The following is a 24,812-nucleotide window of genomic DNA, read 5'->3' as shown; positions in this document are numbered from 1 at the left end:
CTGAGCACCTGAGCGAGACAAGGTCATGACCAGCACGTTGCCTGTCTACGGGGATCCTGAGGCACAGAGAGATGGCACCCAGCTGTGTAAGAAATACATTTTTATTAGGAAAGCGCTCTACAGAGATGCCAGGCTCTGTCGTACCAACCGATCCCTCCAATTCCGCTGGATGGGACGTGGGAGCCCGAAGGACGTCCAGCTCCGGCCATGAACAGTGCTTTCCTCCTGGCCAGAAGCAGCCCCAGGGCGGAGGGGAAGGTGGCATTGGTCGAAACCAGCTCGACCCCACTCCGGGCATGGTGCGGCTGCGGTGGGACTGGCAATGGAGAGCCGTGCCTGGAGCCCAGGGTGCCGGAGCACGAGGTTTGCTGCTGGCGATGGAGCAGGGCAGGTTCCCGGCCATGCCCTGGGTGCCGAGCAGCAGCACCTCCCTCTCCCACGCACCACGAGCCGCACAGACTGGAGTGGGGTGCGGGAAGCGAGCGGCTCCGTTACTGCAGAATATACCGTGGGTACGTCTAGTACAACAAGCGCTGCTTATGCGATTGATAATACTGCTACAAAAAAGTGGGGGGATATGCCAGGCATGGACCCCCCGGGCTGGCGGCTGGGCCGGCTCCCTGCAGTGCTGCCCTGCCGGGAGGGCAAGCGGCCAGAGCCGGGCAGGGAGCAGGCAGCAGGGCACGGGTGGGGAGGACCAGGTCCTGGGGCAGGGGAGACTAAAGGAAAAAGGGGGATGAGAGAGATGGAGCGGGGGAAAACAAAGGCTCAAGGCTCTTCCAGTGCCCCCTGCCCAGTCCAGGCTTCCATGTCCACCGGCTATGCCAGCAAACGTCCTTCCTCCCGGCGCACGGCCGGCGCGGGGCCGGTGCCCGGCTCCGGTCACTGCACAGCCTGCGCGGGCACAGCGGCCGCTCGGGGTGGCTCCAGGCTGGCTTCTCGGCTTTTCTTCCTGGGAGGCTTTTTAATGGGGGTTTTCTTGGCCACTTGCTCGCTGGGGAGAGCCTGCTCATGGCTACTGCTGGTGCTCGGCTTCTCCACCCGCTTGGCCTCCCCAGCCGCTGGCTCGGCCACCCCGGGGATCAGTTTTTGCAGGTGGGGAGAGGTGGGCAGCAAGGGCTTGCTGGTCTTCTGGCCGCCGGCGGCCGCCGAGCGCTTGGCTTTCTGTGGAGGGGTTGGCTTCTCCCGCTGGGCGCCCACCCCGTTTGCCCGGGTGCCGCCGTCCCCCTTGTTGAGGCTCTGAGTCTTTTCCTTCAGCTGGGCGGCCAGCTCGGAGGCCAGCTGGGGATGGAGGGGCTCGGAGCGCGGTTTGCTGGTGCCGGGGCTGCGGGGAGCATCCTTGTTGTCCCCGACCCGCCGCTCCGGCTGGAATGCACCCATCTTTCGGAAGGCGTTCTGCACTGCCCCGTTGATGTTCTCTGTTGGCTCTGAGCCAGCTTTGTTCCTCTGCTTGGGTTTGGAGGGTGACTGGGGCTCCCCGGTAAGGCCAGCTTTGCCCTCGGGGACGCTGGGATCCTTCGGTTGCTTCTGTGCTTTCTCCTTGCCCCGTGTGCTGCCCTTCTCCTCCGCTCTGCCCTGCACACCAGCTGATGTCTCGCTTGGGCTCCTCTTCCTCTTGGCCAAGCCCTGGTCGGGGCTGCTGGACTGGGCGGCTGCTGGCTCCGGGGACCGGCTGGGCGCCGGCAGTGAGTTGGACTGGCTGGAGTTGTACCTGCCATGGATCCAGGAGACTTTGGGCTTCGTGGCTGGGTCCGGAGGACGGGGTTTGGTCCTCTCTGGGGATGGTGGCTTCCCGGGGCTACGGGGCTCCGCGGTGGCATCCTCCTCCTCCTTGGACTGCTTGGAGAGACGGGCGACCCGGGCGTAGAGCACGGCGCCGGCTGAGCCCGAGCCGCAGGAGGACCGCTCGCTGTCCGAGGACTTGAGCAGGGGCGTTTCGCTGCTGTCGGCTGGGAAGGCTCTGACAGAGCCTGTCTCCTTCAGGAAGGTGTATTCACCTGCTTCTTCCCCGCTGGCCGGGGCCACCAGCTTGTCCCCAGGGCTGGCAGGTGTCCCCCTGTCCCTGCTGTCACCCACGCTCTCTGTGGGAAGAGAGCATGGGGATGTCAGATGGGGATGTGCTGGGGAGGGGAAGGACTGAGACGTTCCTGCAGCACAGTGGGACAGCATCTCACCTGGTTCCCCCCCACACCCCACTGTGTCCCCAAGTCCCCCTGTTCCCTCCTCCCAGGCAGAGACCCCAGCACTAGAGAGCTCTTAAAACAACCCTGGAGCAGCCAATGCCAGCGGAGGGAGGTCTGAAACTGTGTGGGAGGAAACACTGGCACCTGCTTCCCTCCCTGGGGCATGAGGAGGCCGGGTGGCACGGTCCCCACTGCACAAGGGTGACGTCTTTCCACTGAGCAGGAGGTGGCCTCTGGCAATGACCCCAAATTCCCCTGGGGAAGTGTCTGTCCCCCTGCTCACCTTCATGGGGGACGCAGTACACCGGCCCCTCATCTGTGGTGTCAAAGGAGGAGAAGGAGCCGCGGGATGACCAGGATGGGGAAGGCTGCTCCACCACCGAGGGCGGCTCGATGAAACTGCAGTTCAGGGTGTTCTCCAGGTCATGGTGGGCCACTGCGAGGGCAAGGAACTGCTGTCAGTGCCCATCCTGCTGGAGCCCCCTGACCCCCATGTCAGACAGGAGCGTGGGATGCTGCACAGCTCCCCCCGCCCAACTTGACAGTGAGTGTTTGGGACAGGGAGAGCATCCCCAGCACGGGGACAGCATCCCAGGCATGGGGACAGGGACAGCATCCCAGACACAGGGACCGCATCCCAGGCACAGGGACAGCAACAGTATCCCAGGCACGGTGACAGGGACAGCATCCCAGACACAGGGACAGCATCCCAGGCTCAGGGATGACATCCCAGGCATGGGGACAGCTCTCACTGCGCATCTTCACCAGGTCCCCCAGCCAAGCACCCACTGAAGTCACCAGCCAGCAGTGGTGCCGACCAGCAACCCCCATGGCTGGGGACAAGTGGCTGTGGACAGCAGAGCCCGGGCAAGCCTCACACCTCCCATCTGTCCCCCCTCTCCACGGCAGGCCTCCAGCTGCCCAAATCGAGGATGCACATGGTGGAGGCACAAGCCACCCAAACCCCTGGGCCCCACGAGGACCCAGCCAGTGTCCCGGTGGTCACCATGAGCTGTGCAACCCAGCAGAGCCAGAGCAAAGAAAGTCCTGGTGCTGTGACCATCCCCCTCCCGGGGAAAGAAATGAGCTGCCGGTTTTAATTGCAATAAATTTCTACTTCACCATCACTGTTTACATTTTCCTTCTGCTTCTGCACAAGGGGTTAGAAGGATGGCAAAAGGATGCCTATGGCAGGGGGATGTGCATAACCATTTTTCCCAATTCTGCCACTTTTCCATTTCCCAGCTCCTCCCAGCCCAAAGCTGAGGAGGAACGTCCCTCCTGCTGCCAGCACTGCCCCCTTTGCTGCGGGGCTGCCCACAGGGACACCCAGCAAAGCAGAAAAACCACCAGAGAGGAAAAACTTGTTAAATATATTTTCGGTTTCAACAGTTAAAAAAACCCAAAAGCTGAGTAGTGGCAGCTGCCTGAGCAGGGAGGGGCTGGTGCTTCTGTCTCGTCCTTTTTAAGGCTTTTCGTTGGGTAAGTTAAGTTCATCTCCCAAACAACTCAACGGGGCTTCCCTGAGCACCCACAGCTTCAGCATCATCATCAGGGCGCCCCCAGGACATGGGCAGAGGGGACTGATCCCCCGCCAGGAAGCTGGATGTCACTAGATGCCCTTGTCCCCCCCCACCCGCTGGCTTTTGTCCCCTGGGGTGGCGGCGTCCCCACAGAGCCCTGCTTTGCAGCAGGGGCCGCAAAGACCCAGGAGCAGGGCAGGTTCTCCCTGCTCAGCTGCCGTAGATCGATATTTCCAGGTACTTGTAACCCCTGCCTGTGCATCCCAAACATTTAAGTTGTGCTGCAATTTCCTGCTCAGACTGTTCGATTCTTGCACCACATCCCTGTTTTACAATAAAATAACCCTTCAGTGTTACTGGGATGCCCACTGGGACATTTATTCTTTATTAGGGAATCTGGCTTCAGAGATGCAAGCTCATGAAAATGACGGCAGCGACGCACGCTCGCCCCTGCATAGTTTGGCTTCTTGGAGAAAGGAAAAAAAAAAGCGTAGATATTTAAAGAGCAAATGGCCTGGAGAGGGGGAAGCAGCAGTTTCAACATGGCTTTCCTCGTAATAAAAACCAAAAAGGGAAAATTAAAAGCAGGCGGCTGGAAGCGGATGAAGGGAGATGCTTCCTGAGAGGGGCGTGACGAGCGGCTGGGACTCGCAGCCATGAGGTGTCTCCGGGGCTCGGTGAGACCCGGGATGTGGCGGAAGGATAAAAAGAGGACGTGCAGCGCACCCAGAGCCGGGCGCTGTCTGGTCCCCCGGGGTTTATCCCCCTTGGCTGATACACCATGGGCTGATGGGGCTGGGAGAAACACGGAAGCTTCCCACAGGTCCTCTCCTGCTGCACCCCAAAGGTCCCGGGCCCACAGCATGTGGGTGCATGGGGGTGTTGGCCACAGCCTGGCTCACACAGCAGCCCATCGCTGCCAGGACCGGGACAAAGTGGTGAGGAGCCACAGAAGGGAGACAGAGGGTGGTCCCAGAGCCCTCCTGGCCAGCCCCGCGCACCCCCGGTCCCTGTGGTCAGCACCACCCGGGGCTGGTTGAGCTTTGCCACGGGGAGCAGGTGGGGCGGGGGGGGCGAAGCGGGGCCGTGCGGTGCAGAGCTGGGCAGCCCCGGCACTGCGGGGTGACACACAACCCAGACCCACGCCGGAGCTGCCCGTGTCCTGGGCAACTGAACCCCATACAATCATTTCAGTTGGAAGAAACCCTCAGGATCATCAAGTCCAAACACAACATAACTCCAGCACTAAACCATGTCCCTAAGAACCTCGTCTAAATGTCTTTTAAACCCTCCAGGGATGGTGACTCCAGCACTGCCCTGGGCAGCCTGTTCCAATGCCCCACAGCCCTTTGGGGAAGAAATTGTTCCCCAGATCCAACCTCAACCTCCCCTGGTGCAACTTGAGGCCGTTTCCTCTGCTCCTGGTGCTTGTTCCTGGGGAGCAGAGCCCGACCCCCCTGGCTCCAAGCTCCTTTCAGGCAGTTCAGAGATCAGAAGGTCTCCCCTCAGCTCCTGTTCTCCAGCTGAACCTCCCAGGTCCCTCAGCCGCTCCCATCACACTTGTGCTCCAGCCCCTCACCAGCCTCGTCTCCTCCTCTGCACTCTCTCTGGTACCTCAATGTCCTGATAATGAGGAGCCCAAAACTGACCCCAGGATCCAAGGTTTGGCCTCACCAGTGCCCAGCATGGTGGCACAATCACTTCTCTAGTCCTGCTGGCCACACTGTTCCTGATACAAGTCAGGATGCTGGTGACCTTTTTGGCCACCTGGGCACACGCTGGCTCACGTTCAGCCGCTGTCACCAACACCCCCAGGGCCTGTTCCAGCCACTCCTCCCCAGCCTGCAGCGTTCATGTTGTGACCCAAGTGCAGGACCTGGCACTTGGCCTTGCTGAACCTCAGACAATTGGCCTCAGCCCATCGGCCCAGCCGGTCCAGATCCCTCTGTATGGCCTTCCCACTCCCCATCAGATCAACACTCCCACCCAGTTTGGTGTCATCTGCAAACTTACTAAGGGTGCACTTGATCCCCTCGTCCAGATCATTGATAAAGAGATTAAACAGAACTGGCCCCAATACTGAGCCCTGGGGACACCACTTGTGACCGGCCAACAATTGGATTTGGCTCCATTCACCACAACAATTTGGGCCTGGCCCTCCAGCCAGTTCTGTATCCATTGCAGGCGCACCATCCAGGCCATGAGCTGCAGCTTCCATCTGCTGGCGTGACATGGGGATGCCCAACCCTGGCACTGGGGCCGCTGGTGTCAGCCCAGGACGCGATCGCGCAGCTGCCAGCTCGGTGCAATCCCAAGAGAGATGCTGTGGATCCAAAACTGGTGCCAAGGCTGGGGAGCAGCTTTCAAGGGGGGAACCTGGGGCTCCAGGCACCTGATGAGCGTTGTTGAGGCTTCAAAACCTGCTGCTCCAACTGAGGAGGTTCTACCACATATGGGCTTGTGCTGCTCATGACCACAGTCATGTTTGAGCCCAGAGGGGAAAACTCGGGCAGCGCCAGTGAATGCAGGGCCACAGCGGCAGCTCTGCAAAGATGTCAGCAGTCCTGCAGCGACCATCTACTGGGTGTCCTCAGCTTTGGCCAGCACCAGTTTCACCATGACAGCCCCATGGAGTCCTGAGCAGCTCCAGCTCTGAGCTGGGGCATTTCAGCATCTGCTGGACCCTCCTGCTGGGGCAGGACCAACGTGGGGCACAGGCAGCCTCTGCCACCACGTACTGGCCACTGTGGCTTCCAGGTGGAGCCAATGATGTGGTACCGTGGTCACCGGGCACCACAGGGATGTGGCTGCCACAGGCACCCTGGCAGATCCCCCTTGTCCAGGGGGACCCAGGTTCAGCAGAGCTGGAGGCATCACCAGACCAGACACCAGAGGGACCGGGGGCTGCAGAAACCCACACCAGCTCTGCCACGTAAGATACCATGAACATGAGGCAAGCCCTGACCAAAGCCTTTCCCTCCAGTGAAACAACAAGCCCCAGCCCCACAACCAGGCTCTGGAAATTGCCCCAGTCCTGCTGGGACCCAAGACCATCCCGAGCATCCCTCCAGCACTGCTGCTGCATCCTCAGCCCTTCCCAGGGCTGCTGCTGCCCTGTTTACACAGAGGAGCTGGGTGGGCGCCAGCCAGACGCAGGCAGCCTCCCAGACCCCCCCTGCCCTCACTGCACACAGGCACCCTCTGTCCTCCCTGAGCCCTGCTCGGCCCCTTCCACAAACACGGCCTCTGTTATCCTTGCAGCAGGAATGTTTCTCCAGCCCCGGCGCACCCTGCTCCGGGGCAGGGCTTTGCTGTGCCCCGCGCAGTGAGGAGTTGTCCCCCCGCTTTGATGCTGGAGGTCAGGCACAGCGTGCTGGCACAGGGGCCACCTCCGTGCCCCACCTGGGATGGGGGATTTGGCCTCATGCCGAGCGCTGGGATGCGGCTGCTTGGGGCATCCCACTGGCATCGCAGCCCCGGGAGGCGTGGGGCTCGGACAGGGGCACAGGGCTGAACTCTCCCCGCACCGGCGTCCTCTATGAGGCAGCAGATCCCCCTCCTCACGCTGGGGTGAGCGTGCAGCAGACCGTGTCCCTCTGCTGCCGGGATGTGGGGGCTCCCTGGCATCCCCATCAGTCCCAGGTCAGGGGCTCTGCTGGGCGCAAGCAGCCTCCTACCATCTCAGTTTGTGGCTGGGCAGTGTGGGGAGCTCACCCCACATCTCTGCCCCTCCATCCCACTGCAGCAGCAGGGTGGGCTCTGCCCTGCTCGGAGGCTCCTGCCCCGTGCACAGCTGGGGCAGGACCAAAGGGGCAAACCAGGCATTTCACTGCAGTGACGGGGAGCGTTCCTCTACCTGGGGAACCTAAAACCTCACAAACCTGCTCAGCTCCAGGTAGTGTGTACCTGCCCTTGTGAAGCAAAGCAATGCACTTTGAGATCCAGAACCTGCAGCCTAAGAAAGGACTGAGCCCTGGCGAGCCAGGAAGCTCACATGGAGCATTGCCACAGTCCTGGGGACCCGCGTGTCCCCGTCACTGCTTTGCTGTGTTCACCGTCCTGGCTTTGGGGCTGGAAAGGATGCCGTGAATCACACACACTGCCCTGCCAGGGGTCAAGCCCCGGGGTCTGGCTCTCTGCCCCTCCCCTAGACCCCAGCACCTTACCCACGACCTTGGGCAACTTCTGGCGGCGCAGGGGGATGCGCGGGAGCTTCATGCTGATCCGACTGAAACGCCCGCACAAGCGTCTCGGCGGTTTCTTGGCTGCTGCTGGGTCCTGGTTGGAGCTGCAAGAGAAGGTGACAGCTCCATCAGAGAGGCACCGGCACCCGCCCCATGGTGGGGACAGTCTTCACGGGGACATGGACAGAGCCAGGAGCTCAGGGATGCTGCAGATGCAAAGGGGGTTCGTGGAAGGGCCTGGGGTGGCTGTGGGGAGGGGGCACAGGGGGTCAGGGACACCCCAGGGCTGCTGCCAGCACCGGCCACCAGCTCCCACCACACCAGGATGCAGAGCAGGGCCAGATTCAGCCATGGCCACTGGCAGCCCAGCCCCAAAACACCCGCAATACCAGACCAATACCCTGTGAATCTTTAAATAAGTAAAAATCATCCCAACCCCAAAACAAACACATGGCTTCTCTTTATTTGCTCTCTGGTTTTGAAGCCTCCAGGGGCTGACGTTTCAAGCAATTAACTGCAGCCGCAGGAGCGAGCAGCTTCATGTGTTGATGCAAGGCAACCTGTGACGTGCCCACTGCCACCGCAGTCCCTTGGGATGCTCTGGCGAGGGACCACTGCCGGGACAGCGCCACGGTGACCCAGCTGTTTGGGGACATCGCTGTGTCCAGGAACCCCAGGAGAGATGGATCTATTTTGAGTTATTTCCACCTCCCCGTGTGATATCCCACCATGTGAGGCTGCGTTTGTGCTTTTATCAGTGGGATTATTACACGCAGCCCCCAGGCTCTCCAAGCCAGATGTGCTGGGCTGGGACTGAGCTGGCTGGGCCGCAAGGGGAGGCTTCTGGAAAATTCCTGTGCAGTGGCTGGCGGCACAAGGGGAGGCTTTCTCCTCAGCCAGAGGGGCTCCCACCGCCCGCTCGTTCCTTGCTGAGCAGCACAAGCCTCCCCCCTGCAGCAGGACTGTCCCCAGCCCTGTCACCATGGTGAGATGTCACCCAGCGCTGCTGAAACACAGCTTCACCTCCATCTTGCCGCAGACACTCACCCTCCTGGCCCCGAGTGTCCCCATGCGGGACAAGTGGTTGTGCCGCAGCTCGTCACCCCCAGGTGTCACCCCATGGGTTGTATAAGGGGTTGTGGCCACATCTTGATGCCTTCGCTGTATTTTAGGGTTCCCTTTGCAAAGTGACTCCAGCTCCCTGGAGACTGGAGGGGACCTCGTGGGTCTCCATGAAGTGATGGACCACAAGAGGGAAAGGAAGTTGGGGAGATGGGGCAGTGTGTCCCCAGGCAGGGCTCACCGCGAGTCCCCCCACCAGCTCCTGGATGGGTGCTGCCCCGAGGATGCAGCCGGACCACTCAGACCCCGAGGATCTGTAGGCCACACAGTGCTGGGCAGGCAGCGCTGCTCTGCCTCAGTTTCCCTACAGCGTTGCTGTCCTGGTGTGGTCCCTGTAACCCCAACACTGGTCCCAGCCCCACACTGGGCACCGACATCCCCAGCTCTCCCCAGACCTGCAGCTCCCCACTCCGCTTGAGTGTCACAGGATGGAGCCAGGCTCTTCTGGGTGACAACCAGTGACAGGACAAGGGGCAATGGGTGCAAACTTGAACACAGGAGGTTCCACTTAAATTTGAGAAGAAACTTGTTCCTGGTGAGGGTGTCAGAGCCTGGCCCAGGCTGCCCAGGGAGGTTGTGGAGTCTCCTTCTCTGCAGACATTCAAACCCGCCTGGACACCTTCCTGTGGAACCTCAGCTGGGTGTTCCTGCTCCGTGGGGGATTGCACTGGATGAGCTTTCCAGGGCCCTTCAACCCCTGACACTCTGGGATTCTGTGACTCACGGCAGAGCCCAGTGAGAGCCCCCCCGGCACCAGCACTCACCCACAGGCTTCGTCCTTCTTACGGCAGATGCAGCAGCAGCAGAGCAGGGAGAGCAGGAGGATGAGGAGCAGCGCCAGCAGCGCTCCTGCCCCGATCACCCCCATCCGCTGGTTGGCCTCTGTAAGACAGAACCGGCTGCTCAGCCCGGTGACTCCCCCGGCAGAGCCCCGCGCCCCGGCCCGCGCCCGGCACTCACCCATGTGGCAGGCGCCCGTCAGCGGGTCACAGGCACCATCGTGGCAGCCGCAGGATTCCGCACAGTTGGCTCCGTAGCGGCCGGGAGGGCAAGTCAGGTTACAGCTGGAGGGAAGGGGCCAGGTGAGAGCCATTGTCACCTTGGCTGCTGTTCCCCCCAAGCCCCCAGTGCCACAGGGAAAAGTGGGGGGCACTTCCCCAGCCCCTTCTGACACAGACCTCCCAGGCCCTGGAGAGCAGGAGCCCATCACCCACCGGGTGGCTGAGCCCATCACTTGGGGGATTTGGCCCAGCTGGAGCTCAGATGCTCTTGCCGCTCCCCATGCAGGGCTTTGCAATTAGGCACAGCAATTATGAAAGGTCATTAACCCAGCAGTCACATTTAAAGACACCCTGGTGTCATGCTCAGGGTTTCCAGCTCAGCCTAGTGGTGATGCGGCCCGTGGCACCCCCTGGCCCCTGCCCTTAGCCAGGCAGGACGATGGCAGCCACAAGCTGGGAAAGTGCACAGATCGATTTCATTTGTATTTTTTTGACCTCCAGAAAGCAAAAAACAACAAAGCAGCCCTGAGGCATCAGCTCTGCAAGGCGGACCCCCCTGACTCAGCTAAGCCTGGAGTCAAATCTCCACCGCTGGTGCAATGACCTCCCTGGGGGCATCACCAAGGCAATGGGGACACACATGAACAGGCCCCAACCCATGAGCATCAAGGGCTTGAGCACAGCAAACATGCGCCAGGCACATGCCAAAGGAACCGGGGCTCTCGGTGTCGGTGGGACCAACCCAACCTGTCAGCCCAGCTGTGGGACAGGGACCGCGGTGCAGGACCCGGATGGATTTGGGGGATGCTGGCAGTGCTGCTGGGCACCAAACCGTCCACCAGCTGCTCCCCGGCAGCAGCGGTTACAGCCGTGAGGAGCCAGTGGATCCCGGCCCGAACCCGCTCCCCTGGGGCCACAGCTGCCCCGGCCCTGGGCGCCGTGCCCGGAGGCGGCTCAGCCCATTTCACGCTCTGTGGACTTGCAAAGCGCCGGCGCGGCTGAGCCTCGTGCCTGCCAGGTGCCGGGTGCCCGCCGGGACGGCGCTGAGCCCCCGCGGCCGCACCGGGCAGCTGCACCAGGGCAGCAAACGTGGCAGGATGGGAGCTGGGGTATTTCCTCTGCAACCCAAAGCTCACCCCACTATTTCTGCCCTGGGCTGAGGTTTTGGGAGAGCAGAGGGGGTGTTTTTTTCTAACAGAGTCCGGAGGCCTCTGGCAATGCCAGATAAGCCACTTTTTGCACACCACAGTATTTTAGCAGGTTTTCCTTTAGTATCCTCCTGACGCAGAGCTGAGGGGACACTCCTGCACAGCAAGGACATCGCTTCTGCCTTCCTTCCAGAAATCATCTCCTTTTTAGCAAAATTACACGCTGCTGACAGAAACACTAGTTTGCACGCAGTCACAGGGATCCGCCCCAGGACCAAGGCAAGCACCGTCCGGCACAGCCCAGCCGTGGTCACAGCTCCGGGATGCTGCTGGGGTTGGGGCTGCAACCCAGGACCCACATCCCCAGCGCTGTGTCGGGGTCTCAGAACAGATTAACTCACGTGCTGTCCTCCGGCACTGTGCTGAAAGCACCCCTGGGCACCCCCACTGAGCCCCAGGGCCCGCTTGCCTGGGCTACCAAAGGTGGCAACGATGCCCAGGCTAGGCACCCTGGGCTGGCACCAGTGCCCAGTCAGCTCCTCCGGCAGCACAAGCGGTTGGTGAAGCCCTCCCAAAAAAACACCTAAAATGCAAACGCTCCCTGTTTATAAGCCCTGAATGAAACACTGGCATGGGCAGGATGCCAGCTCCGAAGCCCTGTTGCTGCTGCCATGCTTGAGTTAATCGCTAGGAGAACCTGAGCAGCAGCTGGCAGGACCTGGGGAGGGTTTGCACGTCCCGGCTCGGGGGGAAAGACTTTCCTCGCCTTTTCAAACAGCATTGCAGTCTCATGTGGAAAAACCACCAGGGGATGTGAGCAGGACGGTGATGTCCCTGTGGCCCCTCCTTGGGCAGGGGGGACGATGTGGGGGCTCTTCCTGGGGGTGAGGAAGACCCTGGCCAGAGCCACAGCCTGCAGCAGGAGCACCCCATGGATGCCATGCCCATGAGGCTATTTGCTATTCTGGGATGTGGTTTTCTCTCTCTTTTCAGTTAGAAATTCCACTGTGGACTTAAAAAAACAAAAAGACCTAAACCACCGTTTTGTCGACAGCATTTGTTTTTGCCAAACAATTTCCTAAAGCAAAACCCCCCACCTCGTGGCGTTACCTTGCTTCTAACGGCTCTGCGAGCGAGATCTTTCCCCTCCACTCCAAACACCATCCAAATTATTGCCCGTGAGAACTTCCACTGCAGGAAACCTCTCAGGTGGGAACCACACAGGACCCAAGGGGACAGGAGGTGCTGGAGCATCACCTGTGCCCGGGGCGCATGCCGGGGTGTTCGCCAGGGTCACTTACTAGGTGCCGTGGGAGCCGGGGTGGCAGAGACAGTGGCCGGTCTCAAAGTGGCACTGGCCATTGACGCAGTCGCTGCAGACGAAGGCGCAGTTCTCCCCATACGTCCCATTGCGGCACTTGGTTTCACACCTGGGGAGGGATGAGGGCAGGTGGCTGGAGCACCCAGGGCTCCAGGGAACCTCTGGCACCCCCCAGCCCCACACTTGCAGGCAGGGAGATGGGGCTGTGCGTTGCCAGCCCCACTTGGGTGCTGCAAAGCCCTGGAACCAATCCTGGGCACAAGAAAGCATCCCAGCTTGAGAGCTGAGCCTCTCCGCAAGCACCCACCATCACCTGGGGGCAGGGGCAGGGGTCTCGCAGGCTCCCTCCAGTCCCACAGCTGTGCCAGCGGGCTCAGCCCATCCCTGCCCTCCCCTCCCAGCTGCAAACCTGCAGCCAGCCCTGCTCCTGGCCGGGAGCACCAGAGGCCAGGCACAGCTCCCCCGGTCCAGCTCCGTCCATGCCCCCCACACTTACCGGTCTCCGATCCAGCCCGGGTTGCAATGGGAGCACCTGCCGTTGATGTGGTTGCAGGTGTGCCCATCCTTGCAGGGGGGACAGAGCTGCTCGCAGCCCTCTCCATAGAAGCCGGGCGAGCAGGGCTGGTCACACTTGGTGCCGTTCCAGCCGGCCTCGCAGGTCAGGCAGCGCCCGTCCGCCACCGTGCACGGCTGCAGGCTCTTGCACTGCCCGCACCTGCAACGGCCGAGGAGGGATCTGTCACACAGTGCGGCATCCCCAAAACCTCCTTTCACCACCCCTTACCAAGCCCACGGTGCTGGATCAGGCCCAGCAGGCTCCGGGCACTCACCGTCTCCTGCAGCCTTGCCCATAGAAGCCAGCCGGGCACGGCTCGCGGCAATACTTCCCCCGGTAGCCCGGCTCACACGTGCAGGTCCCATCCACCTGGTTGCACTTGCCCTTGTAGCACTGGCAGTACCGGTCACAGCGGGGCCCGAACGTCCGCTCCCGGCACTGGCAGCGCCCCGTGAACTGCTCGCAGGGCGAGTTGTTGCAGGAGCACTGGTTGTTGCAGCCGCGGCCCCACCAGCCGGGCTGGCACAGGCAGTTGCCCGTCTGCTGGTCACACTGGGAGTTGTGGCTGCAATAGCAGGAGCTGGAGCACTGGGGTCCCCACCAGTTGGGCTCGCAGGTGCATTTGCCCGTCTTCTGGTCGCACTTGCCATGCTTGCAGAGGCAGACGTTCTCGCACTTGGGACCCCAGCGGTTGGGGTTGCAGGTGCACTGGCCCGTCACGTCCTCGCATTGCCCGTTGGGGTGGCAGCTGCACATCTCCTTGCAGTCGGGACCCCAGAACTGCCGGGGACATTCTGTGGGCAGAGCCATCAGCCCTGGCTCCGCCTGTGGGACAACCCCACCGGTGTGCACCAGTGGAGACCCCCAGTCCCAATGGGACCTCTTGACCACAATCCCCCATCCTCCCAGCACACTGGATCTCAAAGGAGACCCCTCCAAAGGGACAATGCCCTGGGGACAAAGTTGGGGGACAGAAAAGGGCAGAAGAGCATCTCCAGCTCCATCCCTGATGTTCTGCTCTGGAAAGTCGCCCCAAATGAGCCAGCACCTCAGGGCCACCCTGGCAAAACCCCCTGAGGACACATGGGCACACGGTACTCACTGGTGTCGCAGTTGGCGCCGAAGTAGCCATGGCGGCAGCGGCACTCGCCGGGCCTGACACACACCTCGTTCTCCTTGCAGGTGAAGTTCCCCTCGCACACAGCTGGATGGATGGACACAGACGGCATGAGCGCGAGTGCTACCGGGCACGCCCCTGCTACCCCAAAACTCCCCTGGCCCCGCAGAGCAGGGGAAGGGCTGTGCCATAGCTCTCTGGTTGTGGCTGAGCTGTGGCACCAGGACCATCCTGGTAAGTGGCCAGGCAGGCTGGATGGGACATCACCAGGAAAATGTCACCAGCCTCCTGGCACCCTGTTCAGCTCCATCCCTGCCACCAGCCTCCTGCCACCCAGCGCAGCCCCATCCCTGCCACCCGCTGCACCGGCAGCAGCGTCCCTCACTCAGCTCTGTGCCACCGGCAGAGGCAGCGCCGGGGGAGAATAGGGACATGGGTGGGGGTTGCAGGCAGCCACGAGCGCAGACCCCCTGTCCCCCTCCCTGTACTCCTTATGGATGGCAGTGGCGTCACTGCCACCCCCACCACCGCCTCTCCCATGCAGGTCACCGGCCCCCAAAAGCCACCAGCCCCTGTACTGCCGGGGCCCTGCCCGGCGCGGGGCAGGCGCAGGATGGGCGCAGGTAGCACCGCGGCGCAGGGAGGCGCAGGCAGATCCCCCGTGGCCCTGGACAAGGCTCCTCAGCCACCGGGAGAGGGACAGCAGACCACCCACCCCATCCACCTTACCTGGGAGTTCTTAGACCTACGGTGATGGATACTATAGAAAACCCTAAAATAGACAGATTACACAGGTTAGGAGCAGTGAGTCTAATGGTTAGAGCAGGTGGGGGGCGAGGAGATGGGGCAGCTCACTGGTGGGACCGTCCTACCCCCACTGTCCTGGCAGGCCCTGTCCCGTCCCTTCCTGCCGGCCGCAGGCACTGTGTCCTGTTCCCGGTGCGCAGGCACCCGTCACATGCAGCGAGCGGTTACGAGGGCTCATGCACGGTGGGTTAGTTGGTTACGTGGTCTTCGCCATCGGCTGCAAAATGATGAGCCCCGGGGCCAGCGTGTGGAGCTCCTCCAGCGCTCCTGGGCAAGGCCAGCCCGGGCCATGGGGAGCAGCACAGGAACCCCAAACCAGCTGCTTGCATCACCATGGCAGTGCAGGGGCTGAGACCTCCCAGGGCTCCATGCTGAGCATCCCTGCCGGGCTCACCAGGACCCTAGTGAGGGCTGTGATGCTGGCGTGGCCCCAGCCAGAGCTACCCAGCCTGCAGGCCCCGTGGCCCCTGCCCAATAGCCAGCCTGCCCCAGCAGCTGCTCCCCAGGTAGCCACGATGGATACGAGTTGGTCCTGGCGGCTTCTCCTCCACTGACAGCTCTGGCTTGGCTCCTCACACTGCTGCAGAACCCATGGGAACTCTGTGGGTCCCATCCCTGCAGCTGCACCCTCCCTGTCCCCACACTTCACCTTGGGGGACACCTCACTGTCCACTGGGTCTCAGAGCAGCACCTCCAAATCCTCAGACCCAAAGCTGACTGACATGGAGAGAAATCCCCCATCCTGCGAGCAGGGCTGAGGGTCCCCACGGAGGAGCCCACAGGGGGCTGGGGCAACCCAGGGATCACTGTGGGGCAGGGAGTACCCCAGGGCTGGGCTCTGTGACCAGCACCCCAGAACTGGGGCTGAGCACCTGTTCCATCCACACGCTGCTGGCCTCGAGCACCACGGGGAGGAAGGACACCCCCCGACGTCCCCGGGACAGGGGGTCCCCGCTGCAGGGCACATCAGGGTGGCTCCCGGCAGTGGTGGTGAGGCCAGCAGGGCACAGCACAGGTTGGGCAGACGAGCATTGTCCAATGAAGCAAAACACCAGTGCTCACCTATTAAACACTCGCTTCCTTGTTGCCTCCATCCTGGGCAGCACGTGAGCACCGAGGAGCTGCAGAGGGAAAACAAAAGCACCACTAATGGTTATGATCCTCAGCAAGTCCTGGTCCTTCCCAAAAACACACTGGGAGCACCAATGCTGTGATGGTGAGGGCTCTCGATCCTGGTCATTTGGACCCTGGCCAGGGGCTGCTGCACCCCCACGGGGCCAGGGGAGCTGTCGGAGCACAGATCTGCTGGGGGCTCCCACAGGCACCGGCTGGAAGAGCTGGGAGTGAGGACAGGACCAGTTTCTCCCATTAATCGGGAGCGATGAAACGAAAAAGTCAGGTTTGCAACTGCTACTGTGAAAATAAAAAAGTCCCCCAAACACCCAAATGCTGGGTAAAAAGGGAAGGCTCTAAATATCCCAGAGGAAAACCGAATGCTCTGCGCCCGAGGGTCCGTCAAAGCAGCCAGCTCCCGGGACGGGGTGGCACGGTGCCCACAGCCAGACACCCGGCCTTTCCCCCCGGCTGCTCCATCTCCCTGCTCAGGGGGTGCTGCGGGGAATGGGGGCCACACTGCCCTCCCCGGCCTGCACACCCCCCTGCCTGTACACCCCCTGTCTGCACACCCTCCTGCCTGCTCGCACACCCCCATGTATGCTCGCACCCTCCCTGCCTGCACCCCCCCGCCTGCACACCCCCGTCTGCTCGCACAACCCCCTGCTTGCACACCCCCCTGTCTGCTTGCACCCTCCCTGCCTGCACACACCTCCCTGCCTGCACACCCCCTGCCTGCACACCCCCTGCCTGCTTGCACACCCCCTGCCTGCACACCCCCTGCCTGCACACCTCCCTGCCTGCTTGCACACCCCCTGCCTGCACACCTCCCTGCTTGCTTGCACACCCCCTGCCTGCACACCTCCCTGCCTGCTTGCACCCTCCCTGCCTGCACACCCCCCTGCCTGCACACCCCCTGCCTGCACACCCCCCTGCCTGCACACCCCCTGCCTGCACACCCCCCTGCCTGCACACCCCCTGCCTGCACACCCCCTGCCTGCACACCCCCCTGCCTGCACACCTCCCTGCCTGCACACCCCCTGCCTGCACACCCCCTGCCTGCACACCCCCCCTGCCTGCACACCCCCTGCCTGCACACCCCCCTGCCTGCACACCCCCTGCCTGCACACCCCCCTGCCTGCACACCCCCCCTGCCTGCACACCTCCCTGCCTGCACACCTCCCTGCCTGCACACCCCCTGCCTGCACACCCCCCTGCCTGCACACCCCCTGCCTGCACACCTCCCTGCCTGCACACCCCCTGCCTGCACACCCCCCTGCCTGCACACCCCCTGCCTGCACACCCCCCCTGCCTGCACACCCCCTGCCTGCACACCCCCCTGCCTGCACACCCCCTGCCTGCACACCCCCCTGCCTGCACACCCCCCCTGCCTGCACACCTCCCTGCCTGCACACCTCCCTGCCTGCACACCCCCTGCCTGCACACCCCCCTGCCTGCACACCCCCTGCCTGCACACCTCCCTGCCTGCACACCCCCTGCCTGCACACCCCCCTGCCTGCACACCCCCTGCCTGCACACCCCCCTGCCTGCACACCCCCTGCCTGCTCGCCCCCTCTGTGCCAGGTGCCAACAGGACCCAGAGCAGAGTGGGAAGGATCCCTGCAGCACTGGCAGCACCTGCAACCATCCCATGGGCAGCAAGTCCCCTCGGGGCTCAGCCCTGCCAGCACTGGGCAGCGCAGCTCAGGGGACGCACACTTCTACCTGGCTGCTGCAGAGGGACCGAACATGACCCAAACCCCAGGTTAGCTGCTCAGGGGCCTGGGGTCAGCACCCCAAAGGCCAGAACCACCCTGCTGGTATGGCTGGAGCACAGGGGATGTCCCCGCTGGGTGATGCCAACTGCAGGCAGCTGGGATGTGTCCCTGAACCTTTGGGTGTCCCGGAGTGCCACCACCTCCAGGGAGCATGGGGTCATCAGCCAAAGTGCTTTTGGCACAAGCTTAACCCCAGCCAATAGCAGGATGGGGTCTCAGACCCCCCCCAGAGGTTCAGCCAGAGATATTCAGCTCCCTGTTGGCGTGGGACACACGGGGACATCTCACCCACACTGGTTCAATGACCCCCCAAGCAAACGGTTGGGCGCTCACGATGCTGAAACCCAGGTGTGGGGAACATGCTCCCCATGTTGTGACACCACTGGAACGCTCCAGGGAGGGGAATCCTGCTCATCCCCGGGGGTGTCCAGCTCATCCCTGGGGTGTCCCACTCATCCTTGGAGTGTCCCGCTCATCCCTGGGGTGTCCTGCTCATCCTTGGGGTACCCTGCTCATCCCTGGGGTGCCCTGCTCATCCCTGGGGTGTCCCGCTCATCCTCAGGGTGTCCCGCTCATCCTCAGGGTGTCCCACTCATCCCCGGGGTGTCCTGCTCATCCTCAGGGTGTCTCACTCATCCTTGGGGTGTCTCGCTCATCCCTGAGGTGTCCCGCTCATCCTTGGGGTGACACACTGCCAGTCCCTGCCAGCGATGGGAGCGATGCTGGAGGGTTATAAACGGCCTGAGCAGATGCTGCAGTCAAGCAAAACTTCACCCGGGTTGGTCCGGCGACGCAGCCTGGAATGCGTTCTTCTTTTTATTTTTTTCTTTCCCTTTTCCTCTTTATATGTAACAAATGCAGAAGAGGAGGAGGAGACATCGAGGAAGTATTCGCTCGAAACCCAGCACAGTCACAGGACCACGTCTGGCTGCCAGACCGCCTTGTCCTGGGGCCGGGGAGGGAGCTGCCAGCAGCCCCCCGGCCAAACGCGGGTACCGGGGCTGGACACAGCTCCCAGCGCCGGCCCCTCGGCGGGCAGCACCCGCGCGGCCCAGCCCGCAGCTCTGCGTCCCCCCTTTTGCAGCGGACGGTGAAAAATTGGAAAGGAGGCAGAAAAGAACCACAAAAATGATTCAAGGCCTGGAAAAAATGCCTTGCAGCCGGAGCTCAAAATAGCTCCATCCATCCAGCCCGCTGAAGCGGTTGCAAGACGCTGCGATCGCAGTCGGCACGTACCCCCCGCGTGGGGAACCCGAGGCTGGAGTGGGGGCTCTGCTCCGGCTGAGCATGCGTGGGGGTGCGCAGTGATTATGGCAAACAGGGCCCAACCATCAAACAACCCACCCGAGGAGTGCGTGGGCTCGAGACAAGGGTCTTCTCTGCAAGGGGCTTCAGGCTGCCCTCCCCGAAAAGCTGTGCTGAGATGCTTGGGTGCAGGCAGGGAAGGGTCTGTGGTGCCCTGACCCTCCCACGGTGTGACCAAAGCATCTGCTGTCCCACCTGGGCTTGCTTTTGCCCCTCCACGCTTTAGAAATTCAGTGTTTGGTGGGTTTTAGATGAAACCATCGCAGGTTTGCACGGGGAAACCCCTGCGCTTGGGAAACCTCCTCCCTTGAAAGCTCAGCCTGGCCACCAAAATGGGCACTGCGGGTGATGCACCGAAAAGCATCACCCGTGATGAAAGCCCGAGCTGACGGCAGGGAGCTGGGAGCTGCTGAAACATGGTGGCAGGAGGGAAAACCCTTTTCCTGCTGCGACCACCACCAGCTGGGACCACAGCCCACCCACCGCCTGGTCGGACACAGGATTCCTGCTTATCTCTCCACCGATAGCTAATCTCTCCCTCACCGCGCCTGCTGATGGCGTCCCACACCCCTTTGCTCACCCCCGCCTCGTTTATCAGCAGCTTTGACAGCAAATAAACTGCCTGCTGTTGCAAGGAGAGGCAGCTGGGATGCGGCACTGGGTAACTGGTGCTCCCAGTGCAGCCTGTGGACTGGTCCCCGAGCACCGCCAGTCCCGGGCAGGGTCGGTGCTGGCTGCAGGGGGGCCCAGCACCCATCGGGGTGCAGCTCCGAAACACGTCTTGTGGTCTGGTGGCTCCATGTGCCCTGTGGCCACTGGCACTGGGATAACTGGGAGATGTGTTTAAAAGCTCACTCCCGACCCACATGGACACGCCACTACCGACATGCACAGTGCAAATACATTTTCTATTTCTTCTTTTCTTCAAAGCACTACAAATACTGTGAAAAGACAAAAAGCTGCCTCCTAGGTATGGCCAGGGCTTGGGAGCCTTGCTGATGTGGAGGAAAAGGAGCAGGGACGCGGGCAGAGCCAGAGCTGAGACCTGCAGGGACGAGTGCTCAACGCCAGCGCTGCCCCCAGCGCATGTCACATCCTGCTCACGTCGAGAACCAGCAGAACACAGAACCTCTGCACGTGCTCTGGGGTCTCTACAGAGGCAGAATATTTTTCTTGTGGATTAACATCCCATGTTGCTCCGTGAAGCCTGGTCCCCTTTACCTACAGCTATGGAGAAGGTTCCTCATCCAGACCAACGCAGCCTCCCAAACAACGAGGAGTGGGCTCACACGCCCGAAAGCAAGAGAGAGACCTGGGGTGCATTTGAGAGCTGCTGCCTGGGGTCCCACACAAGACGTCCCCGCTCTCAGCCCTGCGGGCACCCAGCATGTCCTCAAAGCCCAGAGCATCGCTGTCACCTTCCTCAGCCACACGGCCACCCCCAGTGCTCCCCGCCCCGCTGCTCCTCCCGAGCATCACCCCAGCACTGAGCTCTGTCTTTCTCTGTGTCACCCAGCCCTCGGTGCCACCCGCTTCCCCATGTGGCACACAGGGCTCTCGGGACAACTGGCTCCCAGCCAGCAGCACCCCCCCCCCCCAACGCCAGCCGCAGCTCCTCAACCCGAACCCAGCCCCTGGTGAGGCAGACAGGAGTAGGATTGTGTACGTAAACAGAAACTCTTCAGGCAGAGAAAGAAAGGAAAAATAAGTTAAAAAACAAAGATTACCAAAAGAGAGCATTAATGAGAGCAGGAGATGAACAAAGCAATGGCCAGGCGCGCAGTGCTCTCATCAGCCTGCATCCCAAACGGCAGCTTCGGACAGGGTCACACCAACTTGTAACTGATTAGAAAAGAGCTTCAAATTTAAGAGCAAGTAGTACATAGTACACAAAACTTTAACATCAAATAGCTCCCAAATATGCCCTGCTCTTCTTCCCTACCATAGTTCCTTGGATTACTACTCGCTAGCCAGGTCTCAGGAGGTTGCAGGAGGGGCTGGAGCAGAATCCTCCTCCTGAGCCCTCCAAAACCCGCAGCTGAGGGATGCCTGCACGTGCTTGGCAGAGCCACACGGTCCAGAGTCCACCAGCAGCTTCACCAAGCCTGGGCAGGGGACACCCCGAGCCCTCTCCAGCCTGGTTGCCCCCAGCCCCAGACACAGGGAATGACCTGCAGCACCTACCCCAGGTTCTTGGGGCCACCAAGGTGGGTTTGGATGGTGATACACGGGGTGTCTTCCATGCTGAGGGGAGCAGCACAGTAAAGACAGTGGTGGGTGCAAGGCATACAGGTGGGGAGGGAGAAAGGTTTGCAGAAGGGTGAGGGGTGGAAAAAGATGCAAACGTCATCTCAGCTTCCTAGGGACCTTGTCTGGCTCCTAGGCTGTCTTCACGCCCCGTTCCACAGGAGGATGGACACCACCACCTGCCCATCCTGTGCGCCCTGTCTTGCTCACCAGCAAGTGCCTCTTCGCACCCCATGGCACCCGTGGGTGGCACAGGGGGCGACTCTGAGCCCTGCGGCACTGGGTGCAGTGTGTCCCCCGCCAGCACCCCGCAGGGATGGGGCGGTCCCTGTGCAAGGGGGAGCACCCAGACACCCCATCCCCAGCACATGGGGCAGGATGCTGGGAATGGGGGGACACTGCTCACATCACCTCTGCCATCCCAGGATGTGGTGGCAGTTTTGCAGGGAACCAGCTTGGCAGCTCATGGGCCACTGAGGAGAGGCTGTTCCCCGCATCCTCCCCTGCAAGGAACAGCTCGGCGCCGGGAGCTGCAGCCGCTCTGGCTCATGAAATGCCTCCTTCGGAAACTCAGCCTGTAATCTGAGGAGGGGGCACCAGCGCCCTGTGGCCCTGCTGAATGGAGCCATTATGCGGCCCCTCTCGCTTGCAGCACATGTTTTCCTTGTGGACTCGTCTGACCTCACGGGTGAGATGTAAAGGTGCATTTATGGCCTGGGCCCCCCATCAAGGGAGGGATCCTGCTCTCCCAGTCGGGAGGGAGTGGTGATGGGCACGCTCCCCGCTTTGCTGGGGCCAGCCTGGCCGAGGAGCCTGCCCAGCACCAAGCCTGAGCGCTGCAGAGAAGCCTGGCCCGAGGCGACAGAGGTGATGCTCTGCAAAGCCACTCGTGGTACATGGAGAGTGCTGGGAGAGGGGACAAGGCACTGCCAGCTCCCGGGGCTCTGCCCCCGGCCTGGCAGGCAGGATGTGACCCCAGGGACAGCCAGGCAGTGCCAGCACCCACTTTCTGAAGCCAAACCCAAGAGCCCTGGTGCTGCTACTCTGCCATCCCAAGCAGCTCCACCAGGATACCCAGAGCATCCTGCATCCTGCCAGCCCTGGCTCGTCAGTGGGACTGGCCCGGCGGGGCGGGACGGGCCCCTCACAGCGCAACCCGATCCCCGGAGGCACCCGGGACCGGCTCCACACAGCAGAACCGGCCCCGAGGGCGCAGGACCGGCCCCGGCGCACTCCGGACCGGCTCCCCGCAGCAGGACTGACCCAAGGGGCAGCAGGACAGGCCCCGATGTGCCCAGGACCGGCTCCCCGTAGCACGCCCGGGGCCCCTCACTCCCGGCCCCGCTTGGGCTGAGCTCCTCGCCCCTTCCCCGGCTCCCCCCGCCTCAGCTCCGCACAACACGGACTTTGTCTTGGAAGGCGCCCAGCGCCGCGACTGGCCCGGGGGAGGGGAGCGGCGAGTGTCCCCCCGCCCAGCGCCGTCGCACCCCACCGCGCCCCGGCCCCGACCGGCGGGTGGGGGGGTCCCGTCCCGCCCCGCCACACCTGCCCGCCCCGCCGCTCCTACCCGCCGGCCCTGCAGACGTTCCTGCCGCGGGGGCTCAGCTCCTGCGCGGCTCCGCGGCTCAGCACCAGCAGCAGCACCGGCAGCAGCACCGCGCCTCCGGCTCCGGCTCCGGCTCGGGCGCGGCGGGGCGGTCGCAGCCCACGGGCCGCCATGACCGTCGGAGCGGCGGGGCCCGGCTTGACCCAGCCCATCGCATACGGGGCCGGGCGCTCTGGCCCCCCCCGCCGCGGCTCCGCGGTGCCCGGTACCCGCCCTGTCCCGGCTGCTGTTCGGCGGGCGGAAGCCGCAGTGCGATCGCTCCGCCGCCGCCTCCCCCGCGCCCCTCTCGGCAGCGGCGGGAGGGGCCCCGCCGCCAGCCAGGAAATTCCGCATTGGTTCCCCTGACGGCGGGCCAGGCTCCGGGGGCCGCCGGCCGCCGCCTCCCCAGCCGCGGGGCAGCGCCGCCCCGACGGCCCCGACGGGCCCGGGGGTCTCTACCGCGCAGGCAGCCCCGGGAGGCGGCGGAGGGTTTGCCGGGGGGGGCGAAGTCTGCGAAGTCCTGGCTTCCAGTTCAGCCCGGGGGTCCAGTAGCTCCCAGGTGCCCGGGGCCCAGTGGCTCCGGGGTCCGGCAGCACCGGGGACTGGCCGTCCCGGGGATTCAGCAGCTCCAGGGGCCCGACAGCTCTGGCCGTCCCAAGGGTCTGGCTGTCCTGGGTGCCTGACAGCCCTGGGTCTGCCCATCCGGAGGATCTGACAGTCCCAGGTGTGCAGTGGTGGTCTGGCAGTTTTAGGTGTTCGGGAGTCCCTGGGAGTCCTGCAGCCCTGACTTGGCGTTCCAGCAGCTCCAGGAGCCCAACAACCCTGGATGCCCAAGAGCCCCAGGGTCTGGCAGCCCCAGGTGCCCACCAGCCCTGGGATCTGGCTGTCCTGGGTCCACAACAGCCCCAGAGTCTGGCTGTCCTGGTGGTCCAGCTGTCCTGGTGGTCCAGCTGTCCTCATCTGGCAGCTCCACGTGTCCAGCAGTCCTGGGTGTCCAATAGCCCCTGGACCAGCCTGTTGGGAGCCAGGGACCCGCAGGAGCCCAGAAGTGCCCGTGGCAGTCCCTGAACAGGGACAGATGGGCCTCCGAGAAGCCACTGGTTAACCCACCATAAGAACACAGCTGGGAATCGGGGGGCCACACTGCGCACCCGCAGTGCTCCCACACCCCCGGCTCAGTGCGGCAGCCTGGGCAACCAGCCTTCTTGGTCTGATAGGATAGCATCAGTGCCTGGGCCACCACCCTGTGCCAGCTGGCTTTTCAGCCTCATGGTCACTGCAGGAGACAACTTGAGCTTGTTTGAGCTCCAGGGACATCTGACAGCTGTATGACAGAGCACGGATGGAGGACACCGCGACCGTCTCCCATGTGGTAGCATGAATGCAGCTGAACAGCTACCCCAACCTGCTGCGGAGTCCGGCTGCATCCAGGAGCTGTGGAGGAGGGTATGGACAGTGTGCACCTCCCGCAGAGCTGGGGCCGAGCACCACACACCCCCAGGGCTTTTCTGTGCATGTGGAGCCTCCATCACACCAGGCATGGGTTGGGCAGCATCCTTCTGGAGAGGATTAGGGAGTCCTGGTAGTGTCCTGGGGACCCAGGATCTTTCCACCCAGCAAAGAGTAAATGAGTTCAGTGGGTTCTCACCACCGACGTCCTTCGGAGTTTGCAGTACATAGGGCTGGTGTGCGGGGAAGGCTTCTCTCCTGCTCAGACAAGAGGTTCCCAATGGGGAAGTCTCTGGTGGTCTTGTTAGTGGGAATTAATTCTTGCAGTTCCATCCCGATATATCTGCCTGCCTGAGCCTCGCCGACCTCCCAA

The 24,812-nt window shown here is 62.6% G+C and overlaps 1 protein-coding gene across 1 annotated transcript; it reads right to left on the bottom strand.

Annotated features, from left to right (window-relative positions):
- Positions 1–83: 83 nt before the first annotated feature.
- Positions 84–23,359, bottom strand: SCARF2 (scavenger receptor class F member 2). Its single transcript, XM_065851477.2, is given in 12 exon segments — positions 84–2,081; positions 2,467–2,619; positions 7,873–7,994; positions 9,777–9,894; positions 9,973–10,076; positions 12,463–12,591; positions 12,979–13,197; positions 13,313–13,832; positions 14,141–14,242; positions 16,025–16,083; positions 22,973–23,245; positions 23,247–23,359. Coding segments are annotated over 12 exon segments (3,096 nt in total). The 5' UTR covers positions 23,345–23,359; the 3' UTR covers positions 84–882.
- Between the last annotated feature and the right edge of the window lie 1,453 nt (positions 23,360–24,812).

Source organism: Patagioenas fasciata, chromosome 17 (assembly GCF_037038585.1).
Source record: "Patagioenas fasciata isolate bPatFas1 chromosome 17, bPatFas1.hap1, whole genome shotgun sequence".
Classification (NCBI taxonomy): Eukaryota; Metazoa; Chordata; class Aves; order Columbiformes; family Columbidae; genus Patagioenas; species Patagioenas fasciata.
The sequence above is the reverse complement of the archived record's forward strand: the minus strand, read 5'-3'. Positions and strand labels throughout refer to the sequence as shown.